The sequence below is a fragment of the Notothenia coriiceps genome, unplaced genomic scaffold (genome assembly GCF_000735185.1).
Source record: "Notothenia coriiceps isolate Sejong01 unplaced genomic scaffold, NC01 NC01_scaffold00027532, whole genome shotgun sequence".
Lineage (NCBI taxonomy): Eukaryota > Metazoa > Chordata > Actinopteri > Perciformes > Nototheniidae > Notothenia > Notothenia coriiceps.
The window spans coordinates 146,827-170,444 of record NW_011360233.1 but is presented as its reverse complement, the minus strand read 5'-3'; the positions used below and the strand labels follow the sequence as shown (position 1 = coordinate 170,444).

Genomic DNA, 23,618 nt, shown 5'->3' with positions numbered 1-23,618 from the left:
GCAAATCAGAAAAATATATTAATACAAATCTATGTCAATTAAAAATGAAGAAATGCATTTCTCTTCTTATGTTCTTACAGTGAAAGTGTCAGGGTAGCCTCCAACGTAGAATACAAAATCATCGGCACTGATGTCCAGAAGGTTTTTGTCCTCTTCTCCTTTGTTCTGGTACTCTTTTTTTGGACCGGGTGGTCTTGCCGTGACAACTCTGGTGAAGGACATCTCTACATCTTGATAAATCCTATATTCGGAAGAGGGTGCAAATATCCACATCAACATTCACCATCTTCACAAAATTCCTTGGTATTTTGTAGTGATTTACTTTAAATACAATGTAAAAAGGTATGCTATAATTGGAGGAAAAAACTGGAGAAATACAAAATAATTATCATGTAAATGTACCTGCGTAGATCAACTTGATCAAACTTGGCCGGTTCAGACGTGGACGTGGTGATGAAGTCCGTTTCTATCTGATGCGTGACACCATTGAGCTTGTACACACCGTACAGCTGGTTGCTCTTCAGGACCATTCCGATGTAGTTCTTAGAAGACTACAAGACAGTTTGTTAGTACCTTGTGTATATTCATTAACAAAATGTTTATATTAAACTATTCATATCAATGTGGAGTAACTTACATCTTTATTGCCAAGGTACATCACAAACATGTCTCCGTTGTCGATGGATTGTCTACGTCTGCGTGCTCCATCTCCCCTGCCTGAAGGTCTCTGCAGCTTCAGAGAAAGGGCGGTGTAGGCCTTCAGATCGTCCAGATTATTTGGCGCACGCAGCTCCACGTGGCCATTGCCTTTAAACATCATCGGGATAGTAATCTGGAGAAAATAATGAAAAACGAAAACCAGACCCGTCAAGGAAAAATAAGGGAATCCATTAGTGCTTGGCTATGCTTTAACAGCGAGGGAGCTCACCCTGTTAGCTGCGTCCCGGGCTAGTTCAATGAGATTTTTGATATTCTTGATGTTCTCAGAAATGTTGCTAATGGGTGAGAACTGAGAGGTCAGGTCTTCCACTTCGGAGATCTTGTCTTTAAGAGATGGGATGGTTTTCAGCAAGTCATTCACTGGAAGTAGAAGATGAGAGAAAGAAAATTGATATGTGTAAAAGAAAATTAAGCATCCTTTTCTATTATTCCCATTAATAATATAAATATCTATTATTTCGAACCATAAAGAATAAAAAAATAGGTATACCCTAATGTGTCTTGATACATCTTTTCAAAATCTCACCTGACTTGGTCATATCATCCAACACACTGCCCAGGTTGGAGTCCACAGGCATGACACTGATCTTTTTCATTTCCTCTTTAATGTCATTCAACTTGTCCATAGTGTTGCTGGCCGTGTCATTGGCTAATGCTGCCTTCCTCTTGGCTTCTTCAATCATTCGACCAATATCATCTGATTTGAAGATTTGAAGTGGTAGAAATGAGGATACATCTTTTGTTTGCCAATACACTCAGACGCTTTGAGTTAAAACAGTGCTATGCTATTGCTTTAAAGCCTCGACTTGTATTACCTCTTTTGATGCCGTTTAATTGGTTTTGCGCATCAAGCAGGTCTTTCGCAAGAGTTTTCTTCTTCGTGTCAGCCTTTGCCAGGCGCTTCTTCAGGTCAGTGATGTCTTCTTTGACACCTATTACAGAAAAACAAGAATTTATAACTTAAGTTTTTCTTTTCTTTCCTTTTTCCTTTTTAAAACCACATTTTGAAAGTAGCGCTAAATACCTTGAAGGTCTGTCTCAGCCGCCTTTCCATCATTCAACAGTTCCTCACCATTCTGCATTAGGTCTTTTGCTCTTTCTTTGAGGTTTTCTTTTTTCACATTCTAAACGGAAGGTTAAAAAAATGGTTGCAGGATTTTCCTATAATTCCAAGAGGTTCGAACGGATGCTTAATATTAAAAGGTACCAAGGGTGTTTCTTACATTCAAAGCGTTGTCGGCAGCACTTTTGGCCTCTTTGGCTGCAGTCTCAGCAGCATTAATTGCATCTGTGATGTTTTTGTAAGCGTCAATAGCGTCCTTGGCATCACGCACCTCAGTAAGATCACTTGCGCTCTTCACCGTACTGGGATGCAGGATAACAAGGGAACAAAATGAATCCCAAGAAAGAAACAGAATAATGCAAATGACACACAACTAAGCAGACTGTGCACTAAAACAGACATCTTTTATAGCAAAATACATCTGACATTATTTAACTTAAATCCATTAATTACATTTCAGGTTCAAATGAGATCAACGGTCTTTAATGTATGAAGAAAAGTCTTACTCCTCAAGTTCCTTTGCTGTCTTTGCAATTTTCTTTGCATGATCCTCTGCTCTCACCACAAGGTCCTCCTTGTCTGCAGCCTTGGTAATGTCATTCACTTTCTTATTCAAGTCAGTTTTGGCCCCATCCAGCTGTGCTGCCAGCTGTTCATATTCCTACAGAGGAGAAGGACACGTGAATGGGTGCAAGCTTTTCGGAACAGCAGGAAATGCCATTTAACTTGCCTCAAAGCGCAGCAAACGAAAACCCTGATCCTTATCTGAGTGAAAAGCATGTTGGGACCTGACCTCTTGCTCAATTGAGATCGAAGAAAAGGAGTTTTATTTTAACATAGCTACACTGTGTCAAAAATGTCTTGGCTCACGCTGAAGTGGGACACATTCTGTAAGAGATATGCAGGTACAGAGAGTATTTCAGGAAAAGAACATGCGGGAAACAATTTGTTCAACATACTGTTTTGCTGTCATAGAGCATTTCCACCAAATCCTCGGTCTTCTGCAGCTCATTTTCCGCCAGGGTCATTTGGTCCTTAACAGTCTCACGCTCCGTTTGAATGTCGTTAATGCGTTTCTATAAGGAGCACACAAGTCAGTTAGTTGTACAGAATGACCATAAATAGAATAACAACCTGAAGGGCTTTCCCTTCAAATACCTTACACAAATGAATGTAAAACAGTCTTTTATGTTATAAACCACTAAGCAGCACATCCCCTATCCTTATTTATGTGCTGATTGGTTATGAAACAAATGCTAAATTGTATGGTTACAAATATCTTCATTACAATTTATTTTCTGAATACCCATTAAGCATCAAGATCATGTGTTATTTCACTGATTTACCTTCAAATCTGCCAGTGCCTGAGCATTGAGCCCGTTCTGGGAATTGGTTTTTTTCAGCAAGTCCACTGCCTCCTTCAGAGCCTTGTCCAGGTCCTTCAGCTTGGCCCCGAAACCTTTCAAGTCATCCCGAAGCTTCTCCGCTGCAACCTCGTTCTGATCACACTGCTTGCTTACATCAGTCTTGATGTTTTCTAGCACTAGAAAATGGAATAGAATATGTTATTGGATTTTTATTTTTGAATCTGTAGTGATGTTTAACTTTTCAACAACCACATCAGTGCTTTAATAACGCAGTTTTGGAGGGGTTTGAAAGATTTTTCCACTATCTAACTATGTAGTAAGGCTCGTACATTTCTTGGCCGCATCTTTTTCTTTCTCAGCGGCGGTCTTCTGAGGGGTAAAGTTCCTGTCCTGCATCTCCTTCACCATGCGCTGAGCATCTTTTAGCATTTGGCTCAGGTCTTCATTTGGTGGCTTATCACCACTGGTGCCTGTATCCTTGAGGTGTTCCAGCAGAGCTTTAAACACACAAAAAACAACCAGTCAAGCAAATATTTAGGAACTGATTGCCAGTGAATTGTATTAGAAACTATTTTACTACTTGTAAATATAAACGTTAGTATATTAAAAAGAAGAAATTAAGACACAGGCAGAACAGACAAAGTTAGTGCATTTTTGTTCCTTTTACCTTGAATTTTCTTCATCATGTTTTGAATCTCTGCGTCCAGATCTTTAGCCCTCTTGTCAGTTTTATCAACATCTGCCATGGCCTTCTCAGCATCACTAGCCCGCTTATCTGCCTATATAAAAATACATACCGATCATAAACATTTTCACACGTATTATTGCATGCTTATATTCTTTATAAAATGCTACTGTAGGCCCGGTCTCCATCACTCTACCTTGTCTCTCAGGGAGTCGATGTCATCTGAGAGAGTGCTCTCATCTTCTTCAAGCTGGTTCACTTTGGGCTTTTGGTTTTTGATGGCAGAGTTAAAGTTGTTGACAGTAATCTGCAGAGAGCACAGTAGCAGGAATGTAAATAAAGCTGCATAAAGGAGAATACAGATGCTGTATGCAGAGTGATTGCTTGAGGCTGATAGAGGCTGTTTTTGAAATTGTGCTGTGCCCATTTACTTGTGTCTCAGTTAATGCAGAAAGGATGCACACTCAAACAAAGCGGATGTAACACTGAGATTATGAAAAAACAAAGAAGGAAAAGTCGGCTCAGCAAGCACTGGCATTCGGTGGTGTGGTCGCTAACTCATGTTGACACTCAATCTGTGTGACGAAATACACTGAGATTGCTAATCAGCAGGAATCCTGAATGTTTGAACAAGCACACCCATCTTGTGCTATCAAACACGTGTATTTCTGTGAAAAATAACTGACGTGCAAAATGCAAATAATAAAAAAACAAACTATGGATCTTAATGTTTTGTGATGATACATTTGGCATCAGGAACATAATCTATGACTCTTTCCAATATATTTTAGTGTTCTACTGCTCATCTTCAGCTGTGTCTGTAGCCTTCAGAGTGACAGTGCTGGGTTACAGCCCACTGAAGTGTTACCTTGGTGTCAGCCACAAGCTTTTCCAGCTTCTTCAGCCTGTCCTGAGACGAAGAACCGGCAGAAGCGTTGTCCAGTAGAGTCTTAATCCTTCCTATCTCATCATCCAGCTTCTCCAGATCATTGAGTAAAGTCTGGGCACAATTATCACACTCTGAAACACAAAAGAGGATTGGATTAGCCAAGGCATCCCCCCTCTAATTACTCTAATTATTTTAAACTGCAATGTCACAGCGTCAAACTTCAGTTCTTATTGTTGATTCACCTTGGCAGGGCTCATCTGTGTTTGTGTCTTTTGGCTCAAGGGTGTTCTTGCAAACTGGAGAAAAGGAAAAAAGAAAAGGAAATGTAAATGAACTGTATCTATAGAACAACATGAGCTAGCACTAAAATAGTAAACAAATGAATTGTTTCAAAATGGGAGTTCACAATCTCACCACCAGTCCTGGAATCGCAGTTGTTGCCGTTGCAAAAACAGGGCCGACAACTTCCTCCTAGCGTCAGTGGAGCACCATAGAAACCAGGAGCACAACTAAGGGAATGAGAAATGCGAAAACGTCAAGTATTGCAAACTACAAGGTATCTGCAAAGGATTTTAAAATCATTGCATGTCCATACAGACACTTACCTCTCACACTTGTCTCCACTGTAACCGACTCTGCATATACACTCCAAGCCTCCAAACACCTCTTTGCAACCGATTGCAAAACTGCAAATTGATAAGGAGATCATGATTAAATTCTTGAAATATATAATAACATTTATTTAGAGTACATGAGTTTTATTTTTTTCCCCACACCTGTTTGTGCTGGATGGGCACGGACACATTTTGCATGTCCTCAGAGCTGCGTTTCCATAGTAACCTTCTTTGCAGCGTTCACATCTGTCCCCAGCCGTGTTATACTGACAGTTCTGAAAAAGACATAATGTATTTAATTACATTATTACCACTTGGAAACTAAATGTTGAGAAGCAAAATACCTGGCAGTCGAAGTATTAAAGAACACCTCAAGTAGTAATTCAACCATCTGTGTCCATCTGGCTTTAAAGCTGCTAGGGTGTGGATCCTTGCATACTTTTCACATACAGGCCCGGTCTTGATTGCTTTCATAACAATACAGAGAGAGACGGCTGGATTTTAAATTTCACAAAGGCTCATTCTCCCATCAAGTGGAATATTGAGTGAGGAGGGCCCCATACCTTGAGAATAAGGAGCCATACTGTAGGAGGCTGGGCTAAATCATTAGCTCAAGTCTTAGATACTTTTACAGTTGGTTTTCAGTTCAAGAAAGTTCATTGTAACATCTTGTTGGCCTAAAAGTATTTAGTTCTGAATTGCGTGGTTATTAGTGCAACACTTCTGATAAGAGAAAAAAAACTCAAGGCTTCAAAACGGTGCAAAAATGGGTGCCGTCACGTAGACTAGGTCCACTTCCTGTATGACATCTATGGTGTCTGTGTATAGTACGCCTGTGGTCATGAATCAAGATTTGAGGGTTGTGTGTTTCTTACCCTGCACCTCCCTGTCTTGTCTTCACACTCGTCAGCCAGACCGTTGCACTCACAGCGCACACAGCGACCCAGGAAATACCCACTGCCTTCTCTGTAGTAACCAGGAGCACATTTCTGGAAAAAACAAATATAAAGACATGATTAACCAACTTCAAATGGCAATTGTTAAATCCTGGCTAGCAAGTCAAAGCTTTTTGATGCTAGGGGCTTGGCAAAATACTTAAGATTCTCTATTTAGATATTGAGTGTATTTTCTTTCAATTCAATTGAAAACATTTCTTATAGAATACATAACCTGAAAGGAGTGTCTATTGCTGGCAAATCATTGATTTACAATTTTTTTTTTTTTTAAATGAAAATGTCAAAATGTTGTAGAAATCCTGCAAATGTAATATTGGTAAAAAAGCGCTCCTGCTTATGACTTGCAACATTGCCTGTAACTACAATTATCATCAGTTCAAATGTAAACACATTTCTCATAAGCCTACGAATTCTAACACATTTCCAAACGTAATGTAAATATCATACCAACATTTCTTTCTAATTTTGACTTAACGTAGCAGAGGATTAATAAAAACACTGTCCCAGACGGCACCTCTGTTTGCTTTGCTAAGAAGTGAGATAATTTACAGAGCACACAGCAATGAACTTGACCTGAGTTTAGTTTGATTAACAATTAACTCAAGAAGCCCTAAAGCATGCCCTTTGCTTTCAGAGATAACATATTTAGGTCAACCCATCCTGAGGCATTGAGAAGTGTATCCTACAGCGAAGCTAAAACATCCCTTCAGGTACAAAAAAACTATTTCCAGATTTTTACCTCATTCTCATAATTGGCAGAACCGTCATTAACATTAGGAAAGACAACAGCCTGTCCTCTCCCCTGTACCCCTTGGGTCCCTTCATCATTCAAAGATGGATACTCTATCCGCTGAGTCCCCTGGTCGTTTAGTGAAGGGAACTCTATCCGCTGAGTCCCCTGGTCGTTTAGTGAAGGGAACTCTATCCGCTGAGTCCCCTGGTCGTTTAGTGAAGGGAACTCTATCCTCTGAGTCCATCTCTCATGATGCCTGGCGTAGCGGGTTCGCTCCCCTCTCTCTCGGGGTCTGTGGCCAGCACAGCAAAGTCCAATCAAAGTCCAACATAGTAGGGTCTGTAACAAAAGCCCTGTGCGCCGTTGCTTATCCATACAAGTATCTGACATTCCTAACGTTTAGTCCGTGTGAAATAATGCTCTCTCCCCTGCCTCAGCCTCTTAAATACATACAGTCACACACACACAGAGGAAACGCCCCACCTCCTACCTGAGTCAGCCTTGCAGATCAGCATGAGTGGATATAGACACACAAGCACACACATGCAAGTGCCCCCCCCCTCTCTCTCTCTCTCTCTCTCTCCACACACACACACACACACACACACACACACACACACACACACACACACACACACACACACACACACACACACACACACACACACACACAATTGCTTTAGATACATACAAACAATAACATTTGGGTACTTTCATGCGCACACAGGAAATCCACTATTAGCATTACTGAATAATAGAGAAAAATAACCGTCACAAAAAATATATGCTGCTGTATTTACTTAAAGCTGCAAGGGTGTGGTAATAAAACCTCTGCTTAAAAAAGCAACTTAAACATTAATTCATGTTCAATTCTATTAATGTGTGTGAGTGTGTGTGGTTTATAACAGAGTTTGTGCAAGCATATACTGTATGACTGAAAGGAAAGTCAGACAACCTCAGACAACACAGACAACAAACTCACACCTGAATCACGTTACTCAAACACACATCACCACAACTAGGTGTGTCGGGTCTTCCGGGCACACATACATACACACAGGTGAACGCACTTGTGTTTATGAGTAACAGTGTGTTGCCAAATGCCGCACCCCATGTGTCAAGGCAAGGTTCCTTGTCATATAGCCTCCAGGCACATATTATCGACTTCCTCTAAACACTCCCGATCAGGCTATTGCTCATATTCACACACAGGTAAGTAACCACATCTATGGCAACAGTATTCCAACACAGTAACACTAACAAACGCTGTCTGTTACATGAAAATAAAATCCCCGTTAATTACAGTTTGCTCCTAACTCATTTTTAATTAGTCTCTGTGGGTAAAACTGCTTCTCTTTATCTGTATACAAAGATCTGAGAAGCACACACTCAAGTCAAGTCAGCACCATTCCCAGGATAAAAGGGAATTCAAGTAAAGCCTTTCCTGACCAACTACATCAACGTTGTTTGCACTATGTTCCTGTGAGCCGTAGCTATGCCAGTGATTATAGCTTTATAATCACTGATATCATGTCTGCGTGATTGTGCATCATCTCCCCAGCCTGGGGCTACACAATTTGGCTGTGAAGATCCACGGCTGGTATTTTCCAGTACATTACAAACAAAGCTCCTCCGCGGATGAATATTTCTCTTAGAAAAGGGTGTGGTACTTGGTTCAGGCGTGTCAGGACACCCTCAAAAATATGAGGAGGAGGCCCAGCTCCTCAAAGATGACAAGATGCCATTTTAATGAACATTGTGCTCCACCCTGCTTGTTATCTCTACTGTTTCTCAGACCTTAACAAAATATCAAAAGTTCCCCCTGTCTAGTTCGTTGACACACTTAAGTATTTTATTGGTAAGGAAGTTTTTTACAGTACGGAAGAATACATTAAGAGAAATTCCTTCCTAAGGTTTGGCTACATCCAAGACAGTATTCAAAACATGCTGCGCTTTAAAAATACTCTACATTTGTTTGTTGCTTTAAATATTGTTTTACTAATTTGTCCTTATTGTGTTTAAAACCTATACAGTTATCTTATTTGAAAAGGACATGAAGTGTAAATCATTTAACATTTATCTACACCGTTACACCTTTTATTCAAGAACCAATAAAGAGGAAGCAGTATTGAGGGATATTTGACTGTCTTTTAACTCCTCACCTGACAGGAGTCTCCAGTGTACTCAGAGGGGCAGGAACAATCCTCCACAGTGTTTCCAGGACCCCCAGTCCCCGTCTCTGTGGCCCCCTCCAGGCCCACCTCCCCCAGGCTGAGTCGCTGGGTTTGAGTAAAGTACAAGGCTCGGATCCTCAGGCCAGCGAGAGCAGCCAGGACCGTCATCAGCTCCTCTCTGGAGACAGGCCTGCTGCTGACCGCATGGCGCCAGTTCCCCTGCACACCAAAGGTCAGTTAGTGATGAATGCTGAGAAATCTGCATTTCAAAGAATTATATTACATTGGATTCCACATCATAATAAGTACACAATATTATACACAGTGTTTTGAGAATAATGTATACGTTTTATAAGATAAGATAAGATGGACCTCAAATTGATCCCTGTAGGGAAATTCAGTTGTTATAGCAGCAACAGAATAAGTGAGAAACACAGATAGTACAAATGAGGGATAATAAGAATAAAAAATAAAAGCAATAAACATTAAATAACAAAATGAATGTTATTGAAAATAATTACAGTCACTGAGAGAGAGATATGTTTTATTCAAATTACAAATACTAATCAAAATGTTGGTGAAAGGAGTTACATTGAAACATATGAAGAACAAAACATTAGTTTATTTGTTTCTCTTTTCCGATCTTAAAGTTAAATTGAAGATTTAAAAAAAAAAAAGGTTTGAAGGCAATCATTGGTGAGTGCTTTTGTAAGATTTAACTTCCCTTTTTTATGATCGTTCAGCTTTTTTCTCAGTTTAAAACATTTGTAAGAACACTAATCAAAATTGCTGTAAACTTCCCGCTAACACATTTAAACTCCACAGATGATTAAGCCTTTTTCAATTAAATAATTCAAATAGTGTCACTTTCAATATCTACATCAGACAAGTTACAAAAACACATTTTGAAATATAATAGCTAGATTCCCATTGAATAAAAATAACTTTTTTTTAATGAATACATTTTTTAAATGCTCACTATTTTTAACAGAATGGAGGAACTGGTTTGTACTTTACCTCTAAGAGCTGGACTCTGCCCTGATACGGCTTGTCTGGGAGTGGGACTTGTTGAGCCATGTGGATCAGGGTCATATCTTGACCCTAAGAGGGGGGGGGGAGAATAGGATGGATAAATAAGTCAGTGATAACAAAATAAGATGTTTGTGAGTGAGAAACCAGTAGCACTACGCACAGTCAGCACAACATCAGGTCTCCTGTCCATTAAGGTCATCCCCTCAGAGGGAATCCCAAAGGATTTGGACTGATAGGTGAGGAATCCACCATAAGATGAAACCTAAGAGAAAGACACATAAATACACATCTGTCAGCTAATCTGAAATAACAGAAATTGGTTTAAAGAAAAAGTATGTATATAGGGCAGGGGTCTCAAACTCAAGGCCCGGGGCCAAATCCGACCCGCAACTTCATTTTATGTGGCCCCGCAAGAGCTTGCAAAGAATATAATAAGTTTATTATATGGTTACATGCCACTTTACAGAAGCAGGTTGCCCATAAACTACATGTCCCACAATGCATCTTGTTTTGTGAAATGCGCACTGAAGAGACTTGCAATTATTTGCCCTAGACTTTTGCCTTCAGACATAGTTAATTACTAAGTTATTATCCTATCCGATAATAATCCAATTCAGAGGCAATAATGTAATATAATACGTTATTTTATATATATATTATATATTTATATAGTTACAACCGGCCCTTTGAGTGCAACCTTTATGCGAATGTGGCCCGCGGTGAAATTGAGTTTGACACCCCTGATCTAGAGTATATAACCTGGGTCTTATATCACAACTAGAAAGAATACCATCATTATTATACATTTCTATCATTTATGATAGAATTGTATCTAATAATATAAATATATGATATGTTATATAAAGATTTTATGAACATTGCAACATTTTTAAAATGGAGTACTATAACTAAAGAAGTGAAAACACATGTGAAAGGTGTGACAGGAGGATGATGGTTAACTGAGGTGTCCATTACAATGCTCTACTGCATTGAAAAAACGTGATCCCTATGAACAAGGGTATTTGATGTGATGCGGTACAAAAATCAAACTTCAAAATGATTCATTTAAATAACAAGTTTCGTTTTTAAGGCGGTAAGATTTCTGAAAACTATTGAAACACCAGAACTCAAATAAAATAATACAACTATTTTTTTTTTTTTGTATTTTTGTTTTGATGGGTCCATAACATTACTTTAAAGCTCCAACTCTGGAAATACTGTATATGTTTCCCTACCTAAACCTTAGTTACTCATTTATTTTCATTCTTCCGTCATGGTATCTTCCTTCCATCACTCACCCTGTCTCCCAAGTAGGACGATGGTGCCACCCAGTGTAGAGTTTGAGCTGTTGGGGGAAGCTCCTGGATGTCTGCCACTACTGTGTTGCTGGCTGTGTTCAGGACAGAGGTAACCTTCTCCTGGTCGGGACTTTCCAAACGCCAGCCTCGCATCCCAACAAACTTATAACGGGGAGAGTTTGGGCGTAAATTGAAAAATCCATCCTAAAATCTCACTGTATTCACGATTAACAAATGATAGCTGTCTTCTATCTTATACATATAGACATGTTACAAACAACAAGAGATGAATCCCAGAATGTACCCAGATCCCAAAGAAATCACCACCATGCAATTGTCGGTTCTTTACTGAACATCTGTATGCTTAGCTTTTCATTAAATAAATTACTTTCACCATATAACTGCTATCAGCCAGAAAGCTCTGCAGGGCACAACATTTCCAAAGGCATTTATAGACATGCATGGGTACGAAAAGCAAACGCACCTTCCCCCTGCGTTTGCTGGAGCTCTGACACAGGTCAGTCGCCCCGAAGCAGAAGCAGCTAGTACAGCCGTGAGGGTTGGAGGGGTCAAAATAGAAGGAACCTTCCCGACAGGTTTCGCACTTGGCGCCTGCAACATTTCTCTACCAACATGGCACCAATAATGAAGAGAAGGTCAGAGCAAGGAAAGACTAATAATAAGCGATAGAGAGTTTTTGAATCAGCTAATTGGATGAACTCACCTTGCAAAGACACCTCCCTGTGTCTGGGTGGCAGATGTCGGCTGTGACGCCATCTTCTTTACAGTTACATGGTACACAGTCAGGGAAGCGATAGTAACCTGCAGCGCAGCGATCACACTGCCGGCCAGCAATCCTAGGCTTGCAACTACAGAAAAATACACATGCACATTATTTTTAGTCAAAATCTGGATGATAAACCAGACAAACATGATTCATAGATTTAAAAAGTATTTAAGTCTATATTGAATAGCCTTAAATATAATCCCATTATGCATTCCTGTACAGTATATTGCTTTAAGATGCTGATTGGGAATGCTTTCCATTGTTTCTTTATTAACAAAGATTTAAAGACCGCAAATCTATATGACAGAAAATATGATCAACATGACTAGTCTGTGAACGGATCCCCTCATTAATCACTTTAAGGTGCACGCTTTTTGTTAGAGGCTTCAAGCCTCACATTCCAGCTTTCCCGTAACTCAAAACTGAGAGCATGAAAGGGACAATCAATTTGTGTGCCGCTGTTTACTAAGTATTGTAAATTACAGATAAATATATATATATACACACATCATATAAGTAATAGAAATTAATACAACTTTTGTAATAAAGTGACAACAGAGTAGACTAAAGCAAATCTATAGTTAACATAAAAAAAGGCACACATAACAGAAACATTGCATGTGGTTATTGAGTTTTAAAGTAATGTGGGTTTTTTTTATTCACTCAGGTTGCATGCTAACTTTCTTCTGGTCTGCCTCCCTGTGTGCCCTTTTCTTTCAAGATTTGGTATTTCATTCGCACAAAAACAGGCACAAACACAATATTTCCTCCTTTTTGTCTCTTTCCGAAAAAATATTTATACTGTAAATATGGAACTTGTATGGAATCCCATTTCCGCCACTTGAAAAAAATAAAATCCCCATGAAAAGTCATAATTATGAGATAAAAAAGTCGAAATAATGAGATAAAAAGTCATAATTATGAGATAAAAAGTCGAAATTATGAGATAAAAAGTCGAGATTATGAGATAAAAAGTCGAAATAATGAGATAAAAAGTCATAATTATGAGATAAGAAGTGCGCATGCGCTGCAGTGGCGCTGTCTTCAAAGGTCCCTTCATCACCTTGCTGCTCTCCACCATGCAAACGGCATCTAGTCCTAAATAAGGTAACTATTACAGGTGACTTTTGTAAATGTTAGATGTTACATATAGCCTATATTGCAGCTAAACTACAACAATGCAGTTCATAGCTTTGACATGACCTGTTATGAACTATAATATATATGCCTATAGTTTTGTGGTAACGTTCACGCCACTAATGACAATGGTGTACAGTAGGCATACTGCTGCTGTGAGTTGTAAGCCTAAGACTCTAACCCGTGAACGTTACCACAAAACTATAGGCAATATTATTGTTCATAACAGGTAATGTCAAAGCTATGAACTGCATTGTTGTTTAGCTGCAATATAGGCTATATGTAACATCTAACATTTACAAAAGTCACCTTTAATAGTTACCTTATGTAGCTGACGCTCAAAGGTCCCTTATTATTGTTTTGTCCTTTTTGAAGAGTGTTTAATGTATGCTTGAACTTTGTTTTATTTTGTAAAAATGATAAGAGTTGTCTTTCCGGAAGTCATGTGACCTCTTGCCCCGGATGTTTATATTGTGTTTGTGTGCGGTAAAAGTGTCAACGATGTGATAACGTAATTCTACTGCTGGTCTACTAGGCAAACACGTTTTCACGGTGTTTCATGATTGTGCAAAGAAGAGAATAAACGTGATTGTGGACATCGGTTCGATGCGTACTGTAATGTTCTTTCAAGACCAGAGTAGTTACACCTTATTTAGGACTAGATGCCGTTTGCATGGTGGAGAGCAGCAAGGTGATGAAGGGACCTTTGAAGACAGCGCCACTGCAGCGCATGCGCACTTCTTATCTCATAATTTCGACTTTTTATCTCATAATTTTGACTTTTTATCTCCTTATTTCGACTTTTTATCTCCTTATTTCGACTTTTTATCTCATAATTTCGACTTTTTATCTCATAATTTATGACTTTTCATGGGGATTTTATTTTTTTCAAGTGGCGGAAATGGGCTTCCATAAACTTGTTATTGGAAATGATCCAATAACAAATATTGGAAATTGTTGAACAATAGGAAATGTGACTCAAAGTATTTAAATAACCCATGAGATAAATTAATGAAATAGCACAGAAACAGTATAAAAGCATTAGGTTAGGTAAATTGAGAAATTCTGAAACATGTCCAATTATGTTCCCTTGTATTATATGCAGGAATTAAGATCAAACATATTGTGAACACTCTTTAATTAACCTTTGTATTTATTGAAAGCCAAACCATTACTCTTAATAAGTGCACAGCTTTGTTTTAAGTATGTTTCCCCCTCACCTGCACTGTCCTGTGGTTCGGTCACAGTCAGGCCCTGCGTTTGCTTGAATGCCATTTGGAGAGCACTCACAGCCCTCGCAGCCTAGCAACGGGTGATAGCTGAAAGTCTGACTCTGGCACACATCACAGGAAGGTTTGACTGTCTGAGGAGGGCAGATACAGCTTCCTGTCACCTCATCGCACAGGCGGCGGCCACACTCACATGCTGGAGAAAGGACAGAAGGGATTTCAATTACATTTAAAAACTATTTAGGTTAATGTAGATAGTCTCACATTCAGAAGTCAGAAGTAACCGTTGACTCACGTCTGCAGTAGGGGAAGCCGTAGTATCCCGTGGCACACTTTGTGCACTGACGACCAATGACATGCTGCCTGCAGGGACACTGTCCTCCAATTGGCTCACAGGTGGTGCGTGTAGAGCCAGACTTATCACAGTTGCAAGGCAGGGCTCCGTCATTAAAGGCTGCTACAAGAGAACGGGCGGCGTCTCTGCAGAACTGTGGAGAAGTATTCGGGCTGAGGGGAGAAAAGAGTATGTGGTTTTAACCTCTACTCGTACAGCTAGAGGGCACCATTTTCAAAAACTTCCACTGTACTGTTTATGATTGTGAAACTGCAGCACTGCCAAACAAATAAATGCACTAAAAGAACAACACAAGCTTAGATGAAGACAGAAGAGCATATCAAAAGTAAGATAAGATAAAGATAAATAAAAAACGGATTAAATGTTTAGATTTGAAATTGATTTGAGTCACGCTTGTAATACAGACATGGTGGATACTTACTCAATATAGAATCCTTCTCCTCGACACTGCTGTATGAAATCTGCAGATTTATTCAGTGGCTTCTCTTTCAGGAGATCTGGGGTGTAACTGCTATCAGGAACCAACATGATATAATCCTGCACAGAAGGAAAAAAAAGGCACAACAAATGATTTAAAAAGATCTCACCAGTAACTTCAAGTTTGTTTGTTATGTGCTTTATGTATTCACATCAGTGTTAGGATCAGTGTGCAGAAGATGATAAACAGATGATTTCACCTGCAGCCACATATGAGTCTTCTATTTTATCCAAAGGGAAAGAACAGCAAGTGAACAACAGGCAACTACAGCCCAACCTGCGCCTGTCTTACAGAGGTCGGAAGAGTAGCTTTAAGAAAGCAGAGAGGGGCTGCCAGGTGGAATACAGTCACTTCATTGTTTTTGTTGGGATATGGAACAACACTGAGGAAAGAGGACCTAAGCATATTGCCAAGTGCTCTCTACAGCATCTACTCAAGGGCAAAACACAGACTTGTCCCTCAAACCTGTAGACTTGCACAGAAGTATGTCTTGCTATTTATTTTTTCTTTATTCATTTCTTTAGTTTTGGAGGGAAAAATCATTTGAACTGTGTTTGACTCAACCACGGACCAGAGTAAGTGTCTTCTTAGGTGGCACAATCACAGAGATGGTGGGCTGCTGCCAAGAATTTGGCTCAAAGTCAAGGGCAATGCGACCATCAGCGATCACAACCGCCCTGCAGCCTGAGACCGCGGGGCAGAAAGAGGCATTTATTGAACCTGTAATAGAAAAGCAAAGATTAAGTTAAGTAGAGAAAGAGGATGCTGCACAATAATCCATCCCACAACTAAAGCCATATAGGGAAGTGTGTCCGGGTCCTTTGATCCTCCAAGAGACTTAATCTACTTTTATGAAGGAAAACCCCTTCACTGAGAAGGCTTTCCTATTCTCCTGTGAGTAACCACACTTCTATCCAATGGGAGCCGATAAACAATTTAATTATATTTCATTTAACAGGAGTCCACCTAAGACTTCCTCCCACACACTCACCCTTCCATTCCCGCCCTGCGTTCACTTGAACCTCTACGGGGAAGGAGGTATGTTCAGGCTGGTGATAATGGACCACCACCACATACCTGCCCGGGAGGGGCACATTGGGAGTGAAACTGATCTCCGTCTGTGGAAGGAAAAAAGAAGGAAGCTTCAGTGTCAAACAGTCGTAGTGTAATTGAAAATTAATGTCACAGCAGAGGTGGCTCATTGAACTCCTCCAGCTCCCAGCAGTCCAGAAAAGCTCAAATTATTCAACAAGGTTTTTTACCTGAGGGAATTTAAGCAGAATCCCATCACTGTTAGGTTCACAGACAGGGAAGACCCCGGTCTGTCGTCTCCATCTCCAATCCTCATTCTCTCCTTGTCGGGGAGAAACAGCCGGTGCTGAAGAGAGCTGTCCATCAGTGGCAGCGTACAGTATCAAAGCTGAGGCTGGCTTGTCGAATTGCCTCAGAACACAGTCCCGACTGGAAACAGTAAACAGCAACAAGAGGTTGTTACTGAAAGCCTGTTGATAGGATTGGCCAAGCGCTATTGTAGCAGAACAATGTCACTTGTTAGGAGATGTGTCAGTTGCTAGTGAAACAACAATAATCTCCAATAATCCTTTTTTAAATCTTGAAATCCTCTGGGCCCAGGAGTTCAAAACTTTTAATCCCTATCTGATCAGATCAGATTTGGATTTTGGGGAGTTCAAAACCAAAAAACAGGATCACTTTGATATCCGATCAGATCAGGAAATCCAATCCAAGCTTTAATCTGGATCAAATCTTCAAAACGGGTAGTTCAAACCAACAACACAGGCTTGGGATCAGTTTGATGCCAAAAAACTGGATTATCCTAATCCCACCAGAGGGGTGGATTTCCAGTGGATTACCAGAGCAAAATGTACTGTACCATTTATTTAAAAATATGTTTCAATATAAATAAGATGGCAAAGTTTGTTAACTGAAATAATACACAATTTTTAGCCTTCATGGCAAATCAATTTTATTTTTCATTTTTTGGCCACGTTTGTGGTGGCCTATTTTGTTTTCAACCAAATGTTGATGACATAAATGTTTATGCTCATAAAAGTGTCACAGCAAAGATTGTCAATCACAAATGTAATTTAGATTAAAAAAATATCTTCAACAAAAAAAAAGTCCATCAGTCATCACCTTTCAAAAGTAATTGCGGACAATAGATGTCTGCAATGTGGTCTCTTGTCTCCTTGTATTATTTTTCATATCCACTAGATGGCGATCGGTAGGATTAAAGCACTGATATTCAGGATCTAGTCATCTTGAAAAATCGTAATCTGGATCAGGCTGATCCTATCCTGAATTGCTTTGAACTCCAGGGACAAAATCTGGCCGACTTGTCTGATCCTGGATCACAAAAAATGGGATTTCAAAATCTGATCGGATCTGATTGAGATTAAAAGTTTTGAACTCCTGGGCCCAGGTTATCAATGTGCAGATATCCTGACATCACACACTAAATATACACACACTTCTAAGGAAAGCTTTAGTTTTACAGGCTAACACTCTGGCTTCAGGTTGCAGGTTAACCTTCTTCTCGCTTGCCTCGCTGTGTGCAATTTTCTTTCAACATGTTGTATTCAATTTGCACAAAAACAGGCACAAACACAACATTTCCTATTTTTTCTCTCTACTTTTCAAAGAATATTTAATATTCTGTAAATATGGAACGTGTTATTGGAAATGATCCAATAACAAGTATTGGAAATGGTTGAACAATAGGAAATGTAACTCAAAGTATTTAAATAACCCATGAGATAAATTAATCAAAAGCACAGAAACAAAAATTGTTTCAAAACCATGAACATAAAGTGTGTTTATTGCATTCTTTTTGCCATCATTGCATGTCTATTTGTGTGTAAGTTCAATTAAAAATGTATCTTATTTTCAAATCAATTCCCACAATTTCATTTGTGACATGTTTCCCTTTTGAGGTGGCTTTTTTTCCACACTGTTCATGGTGAATTACTACATACTTGTAGAAAATAACGGGACTGCACACTGACAGCTGTTAACACATTTGTAACTGTGACCTAGTCTTTAGCGTACATTGAGTGTGACAGCGAGAGTAAGAGAGAGTTTGACCCTCAGTTCCAACTCAGTTAAATGACCTTAAACAGCTGGAAGAATGTGTGCAACAGCACCTGGAAAACAGGTGTGTGTCTCCACGCTCCAGAACAACAACAAAATACAGATGTCTAGTCATTTAGCAGCTTCTCCTAAAATTACTACACAAGTGTTGTTATTAAAAGCATGCAATGGAGTTTATTCAAGGTGACCTACCTGTCTTCAGTAAAGTAGCCATGAGTGGAGACACACAGCACCTTTGGATCCACATACTCCAGGGAGAACTCCTCTATAGGGACTGCATACACTTTATACTACAGAAAGAAAACAAATATTCATTTAAATGACATGCTGCTATCTAGAGCTATTATAACTCTTTTGTGAAAATATTTCCCTCACCAGCAGGAATGATGTAGTGGGGGTTTGCAGAAGAACCTCCGTCTTATGATCCAGCTGCACCACTGTCACCTTATTACTGCTGTCCACTGCAACACTCCGGCACAAAAAGCTGCAAACGACACACAACAGTTGAAAATATACTTCTAGCTTTGAAACACTTATTTTGTGTCCAAAGCCATAGCTCAAAAAACGACTTGTACATCAATTGTTTGGGAAGGTGAAGCAACAAATACAAATTCAGACTCACCTGTACGCACAACTGTAAATGTTAGCCCTGGCTGGGATCTGGCCCCCTGACTCGCCACTGATGAGTATGTTGACATTTTGGACAGTGTCCACCTCGCTGGCATACTCCAGGACAAGAGCGTACTGGCCAGGACGAGGCACACGTAGACTGAGTTGGAGCTGAGACTACAGGACAGAGTTCATACAAAGTCAGTTTAGTGAATTTAAAGGAGATACTTTACCCCCAAAATGATCCTGTGTATATCATTGTTTTACTCATAGTTCTAGCTATCCATTTATATGCTCACTAAATAAACTTAAATAGGTACCTGTTCACCAAAGAGGCATGCAATAACAACACAATCAAATAAAAATGTATTGTAACACAGGGTCGTTTATTGATATAGATAAGGTCACTGGGTGTGAAGTATTCCTTTATGCAGCTCCAATAAAAGAAAAAACTGCTTAAGGGAGGCATAAAAGCAATCAGTAAAGATTATAATGGTATGTTCAATAGCCAACTATTATTCTGGACTTTGAAACGACAAATAAGATCCGGCCAAATTACCTCAGTCTATTTTATAGCTTTGTATTCCACCTACTCCTGATTTAAAGGTAACATTTTGAAACAAAATAAGGACTCCAAAAGTAATTGGGTAAAACTCTCTGTAGTACTGTATGGGCTTGTATGTAAATCCAGTCTTTCCTACCTGTCGGCCATTGAGAACGGCCATCTCAGGGTGAGCTGGGGTGGGACGGCGCACGCGAGCCTGCCTCCTCCTGCGCCCGCTGCGGCTGGAGAGGATTCCCTGCGATCCCAGAGCAGAGCTGAAGCCATCCATGGACACATGCTTATACAGCAGACAGCTGAGAGAGACATACAGGCAGAGGCAGTGAGCAGGAGAGATGAAATATATCTATATAATCATGCTGTTTCCGAAGAAAGAAAATGTAACATATATACCAAACACTGCTTAGCATACTAGTTATTGTAAGGAAAATGTTGGAACTGATTGCCATATGCTTTGTATACCCTCTGCATAGTTTTGAAAAAGTTGTTCATTTTTCTTCTTTTCCTTTGGCGTGTAGCAAATCATATATTTTATGGTTCATTCTAGCCAAAAAAAACACCTGTGTTAAGTTAGGAACCATCCATTATCTGTATTAACTGTTTGTGCGGTATATAGAAAATGATGTATGGCTATAAAAACAAAACATTCCTATCCCATGCAGGAGTAATAAGTCATAGTCACAGACTATCTAAAGACTTACTTTGTATCCTTGTCTGCAGGGAGTAAGTAAGTGCAGGGCTGGGTGATCTTCTCCTGCAGCAGAGGAGCCTCATAGTAATCCCGGGGCAGCAGCATTAAATAGTCCTGGAGAGGGAGAGAGATATGTGTACGCTATTTAGTGCATTGCATTAGTATTTTTTAGGTGGACTTAATTTAGCATAAAGAAGGCAATATGCCCAAAAACAACAAAATAACTGATTTGACTGAAAGCATTCTCACTATTTTTTCAATTGTATTCAAATATATTGCCATAACAGTGCTATTATGTCTTATTTTGGACCCAATAATTGTGTAGTGAGAATCTAATATTGTGACAGCCCTACATTACATTACATTTCATTTCATTTAGCTGACGCTTTTATCCAAACCGACTTACAATGACGAATTACAGGGACATTCTCCCTGGAGTAACTAAGGGCTAAGTGCCTTACTCAAGGGCACACTAGTGGTGGTGTTCCTGGCAGGTTTTGAACTAACAACCTTCCGATCTTCAGTGCACCTCACTATCCATAGACCACCACTATCCCTATTTCTTTTGTACATTTTTCTCATAAACTCACCAGCAGGACCCCCTCCGCCCTTATGTGAATGGTCCATGTCCCAGGGGTCATTGCAAAGGGCTCAGCGAAGCCCTCTCCTGGGACGGTGAGGAAGGATGGGGAGGGACTCTCAGGGAATATTACTTCCTTACTCTGATCAGACCCTGGAAAACAGCAAGCACGGATGTTTTAAATGCGACACATCTACAGTTGACGATTGGGACATCAGCATAAGAATGACACTGGGGCTTGAATATGAATGAAATACAGGAAATTAGTTATTTATTGTATGTATTCAATGATGGGTTATGATGATATGAAATGTAAGAGCTGAATCAGAGGCAGCCTCACCTTGAGTGCCTCTGTTATTGGTAGCCTTGATGCTACCGGTCACACTGGTGCCTTTCGGGTTAGTGAACCGCAGAACCACACGGTATAAGTGCTGCTTCTCATCTTTTGGGTCAACATGCACTGTTACTCTGACTTCACTCTGCGGGGAGGAGAGTGACACACAGCTGACTAAATCTGCATGGCTTTGAGTAGACAATGAGGTTTAATGTTAAAGGTTAAAATAGTGTCAGATGGGCAGAGATCTTTAGCAGTGAGAGGGTTAATCAACAGACAGCAAGCAAGATGAAGAGAGGAAAACACAGCCGAATGAAGGCAGCCCCTTCACTTACAGTCACAGCAAGAATGAAAATCAGCTTCATCCACCACCAAGATCCTTGCTCTCACTCGTGCTCTTCCCTTTCTTTTAGGGGTGGAGTAGTGCATTACAATATGGAAAGAGCCAGGAAAGCCAAGGGTAAGCGAGACGATCACCTCCGGCTGAAGAGAGATGGTGTTAGTTCAAAGAGAGCTGGTGTCAACTTCTCCAGCAGCCATGATATAATAGAGAGTGTGTTCCTCAAATAGGATTATCAATGCAGAGGTAAAAGCAAAACAATCATCAGGATAGACTGAAAAAGGAAGCTATAGAAGTTGATTGAAGCAGCAGATAGATCCAAGTATAGACTGCTCATACTGTTATTTATAAGAATCATCACATTAGTGTATCAAATATATATCGAGGTATTGTTGTGAATATGTGTACTAACCTGTGCAGGAGACATTACAGCATAACCTCTCCAGCTGAAATCTGGGAACTCATTGGGGTTAAAACCAAAGCGCACTGGTCTGGCATTTGGCGTGGTGCCATCCTCGACCTCAAACTTTAGTTGGTGCAGAGAGGGGAAGTAGTAGCTTGGTGCTGGCCTAACAAGGTGCAGGAAGACTTTCATTCAAACTGTTACATTTACAGTGTATATTGTGCATTTTTCTAGACTTCTATGCATTTTGAAATTCAAAGCAGCCACATCTTACTCAGTGCATTGACGGCCCACTACATTGTTACGACACCAACACTGTCCCGAGATGTCATCGCACGACGTGCCAATTGCGCCGCCTACATCACACTGACAACCTGTCAGAGAGAGTACAAGTCATTATTTGATATCTATGTATATATATATTGATTTAAAAGAATACTTAATACCAGACTGAAACACAACGTTCCCCTGCTCTCACTGGCTGAAATATTGAAATGTGTTGCAACTCTAACCATCCAATGATGTTACGTTAAACCGCTGCAAGGCTCAGAAAAAACAGTGTGTGCAAGATGACTTACCTTGACAGCCAACATAATTCTTTTTCTGCAGCAGGTAGAATCCATCCTTACAGGTTTCACATTCATGTCCACATGCATTAGGTTTACAGTGACACTGTCCATTTTTCTAGAAAAACAGATGATCAGGAGAGTTCAAGACAAACAAAATAATTGTTACAACATAAGCCATTCAGTCAAAACTCTGTACGACATGTGTCTAATTTGAATGACACTTTGATTAATAGATGAGTATCAGGCACTGCAGGTAATAATAAAATACTCACCTGCTCACACTCTCCTACGCCACTCAGGGTCCCTCTCACATCACACCGACACTCTGGAATGAGAGGGGGGAAGAGGTTGTGAGAGTATAAAGGAGGATCCACAGTGAATAGACTCTGATTGCAGGATTGTGTCACTTTCATGGGTGAAACGCAATGGCAGAAATCTCTACAATCTTTAAAGATCTACACATCAAAGGTCCAGAGAAGCTTTTCCGCCCTGGCTTGCTTTCAACTAAGTGAAAAAAACAACTTCCCCTTAATGTCCGGCCAGTCAACCAGAGGCATTCTTTGGATATTAAAAAAGCTATTTTATCCCCTGTCTTGTTTCTTCAAGCAGTACATTGTGACAACATTCTTGTTCTGTAACATTAGACAGGTATCTGGACAAAGCCAGAAGCTGTTCCCTCACTAGCTGGATAATGAGATCAATGTTATTATTCCCAAAATCAAGCATTTTTAAAGGATTAGAGTAATTTTTCTGTGATGGTGAAAGAGTCCAAAGGTTTTGTTTTCGGTGTGCTACTGGGTGCTCATTACTGCAAAGTCACAGCATGAACGCTCACAGGTTCACCTGCAGCTCCACACTCAAAGCTGTTAACAGGAATTTGCCTGTATTTATGTGTTGTTCCTCAA

The 23,618-nt window shown here is 39.9% G+C and overlaps 1 protein-coding gene across 4 annotated transcripts in view; it reads right to left on the bottom strand.

Moving 5' to 3' along the window:
- The window catches only part of LOC104957653 (laminin subunit alpha-3), a 65,137-nt gene that overhangs the window by 8,485 nt on the left and 33,034 nt on the right, over positions 1–23,618 (bottom strand). For 3 of the 4 annotated variants that reach the window (XM_010785299.1, XM_010785300.1, XM_010785302.1), the window contains exons 17-59: positions 22,986–23,038; positions 22,723–22,828; positions 22,419–22,518; positions 22,154–22,310; positions 21,408–21,546; positions 21,078–21,220; positions 20,498–20,601; positions 19,936–20,092; positions 19,248–19,411; positions 19,001–19,109; positions 18,818–18,915; positions 16,780–16,978; positions 16,509–16,635; positions 16,089–16,237; positions 15,461–15,576; positions 14,980–15,191; positions 14,676–14,880; positions 12,256–12,400; positions 12,016–12,156; positions 11,532–11,693; positions 10,394–10,495; positions 10,219–10,302; positions 9,190–9,420; positions 6,214–6,327; positions 5,501–5,613; positions 5,330–5,410; positions 5,139–5,233; positions 4,967–5,020; positions 4,704–4,855; positions 4,032–4,142; positions 3,818–3,929; positions 3,480–3,647; positions 3,130–3,326; positions 2,743–2,859; positions 2,290–2,444; positions 1,944–2,085; positions 1,745–1,844; positions 1,536–1,652; positions 1,247–1,417; positions 929–1,080; positions 638–832; positions 403–551; positions 79–241 (exon numbers count right to left, since the gene is read on the bottom strand). In XM_010785299.1, the coding sequence (XP_010783601.1) occupies positions 79–241; positions 403–551; positions 638–832; positions 929–1,080; positions 1,247–1,417; positions 1,536–1,652; positions 1,745–1,844; positions 1,944–2,085; positions 2,290–2,444; positions 2,743–2,859; positions 3,130–3,326; positions 3,480–3,647; positions 3,818–3,929; positions 4,032–4,142; positions 4,704–4,855; positions 4,967–5,020; positions 5,139–5,233; positions 5,330–5,410; positions 5,501–5,613; positions 6,214–6,327; positions 9,190–9,420; positions 10,219–10,302; positions 10,394–10,495; positions 11,532–11,693; positions 12,016–12,156; positions 12,256–12,400; positions 14,676–14,880; positions 14,980–15,191; positions 15,461–15,576; positions 16,089–16,237; positions 16,509–16,635; positions 16,780–16,978; positions 18,818–18,915; positions 19,001–19,109; positions 19,248–19,411; positions 19,936–20,092; positions 20,498–20,601; positions 21,078–21,220; positions 21,408–21,546; positions 22,154–22,310; positions 22,419–22,518; positions 22,723–22,828; positions 22,986–23,038 (5,861 nt within the window). The remainder of the gene's footprint in view (positions 1–78; positions 242–402; positions 552–637; positions 833–928; positions 1,081–1,246; positions 1,418–1,535; positions 1,653–1,744; positions 1,845–1,943; positions 2,086–2,289; positions 2,445–2,742; positions 2,860–3,129; positions 3,327–3,479; positions 3,648–3,817; positions 3,930–4,031; positions 4,143–4,703; positions 4,856–4,966; positions 5,021–5,138; positions 5,234–5,329; positions 5,411–5,500; positions 5,614–6,213; positions 6,328–9,189; positions 9,421–10,218; positions 10,303–10,393; positions 10,496–11,531; positions 11,694–12,015; positions 12,157–12,255; positions 12,401–14,675; positions 14,881–14,979; positions 15,192–15,460; positions 15,577–16,088; positions 16,238–16,508; positions 16,636–16,779; positions 16,979–18,817; positions 18,916–19,000; positions 19,110–19,247; positions 19,412–19,935; positions 20,093–20,497; positions 20,602–21,077; positions 21,221–21,407; positions 21,547–22,153; positions 22,311–22,418; positions 22,519–22,722; positions 22,829–22,985; positions 23,039–23,618) is intronic. The other variant, XM_010785301.1, reaches the window with a different exon arrangement.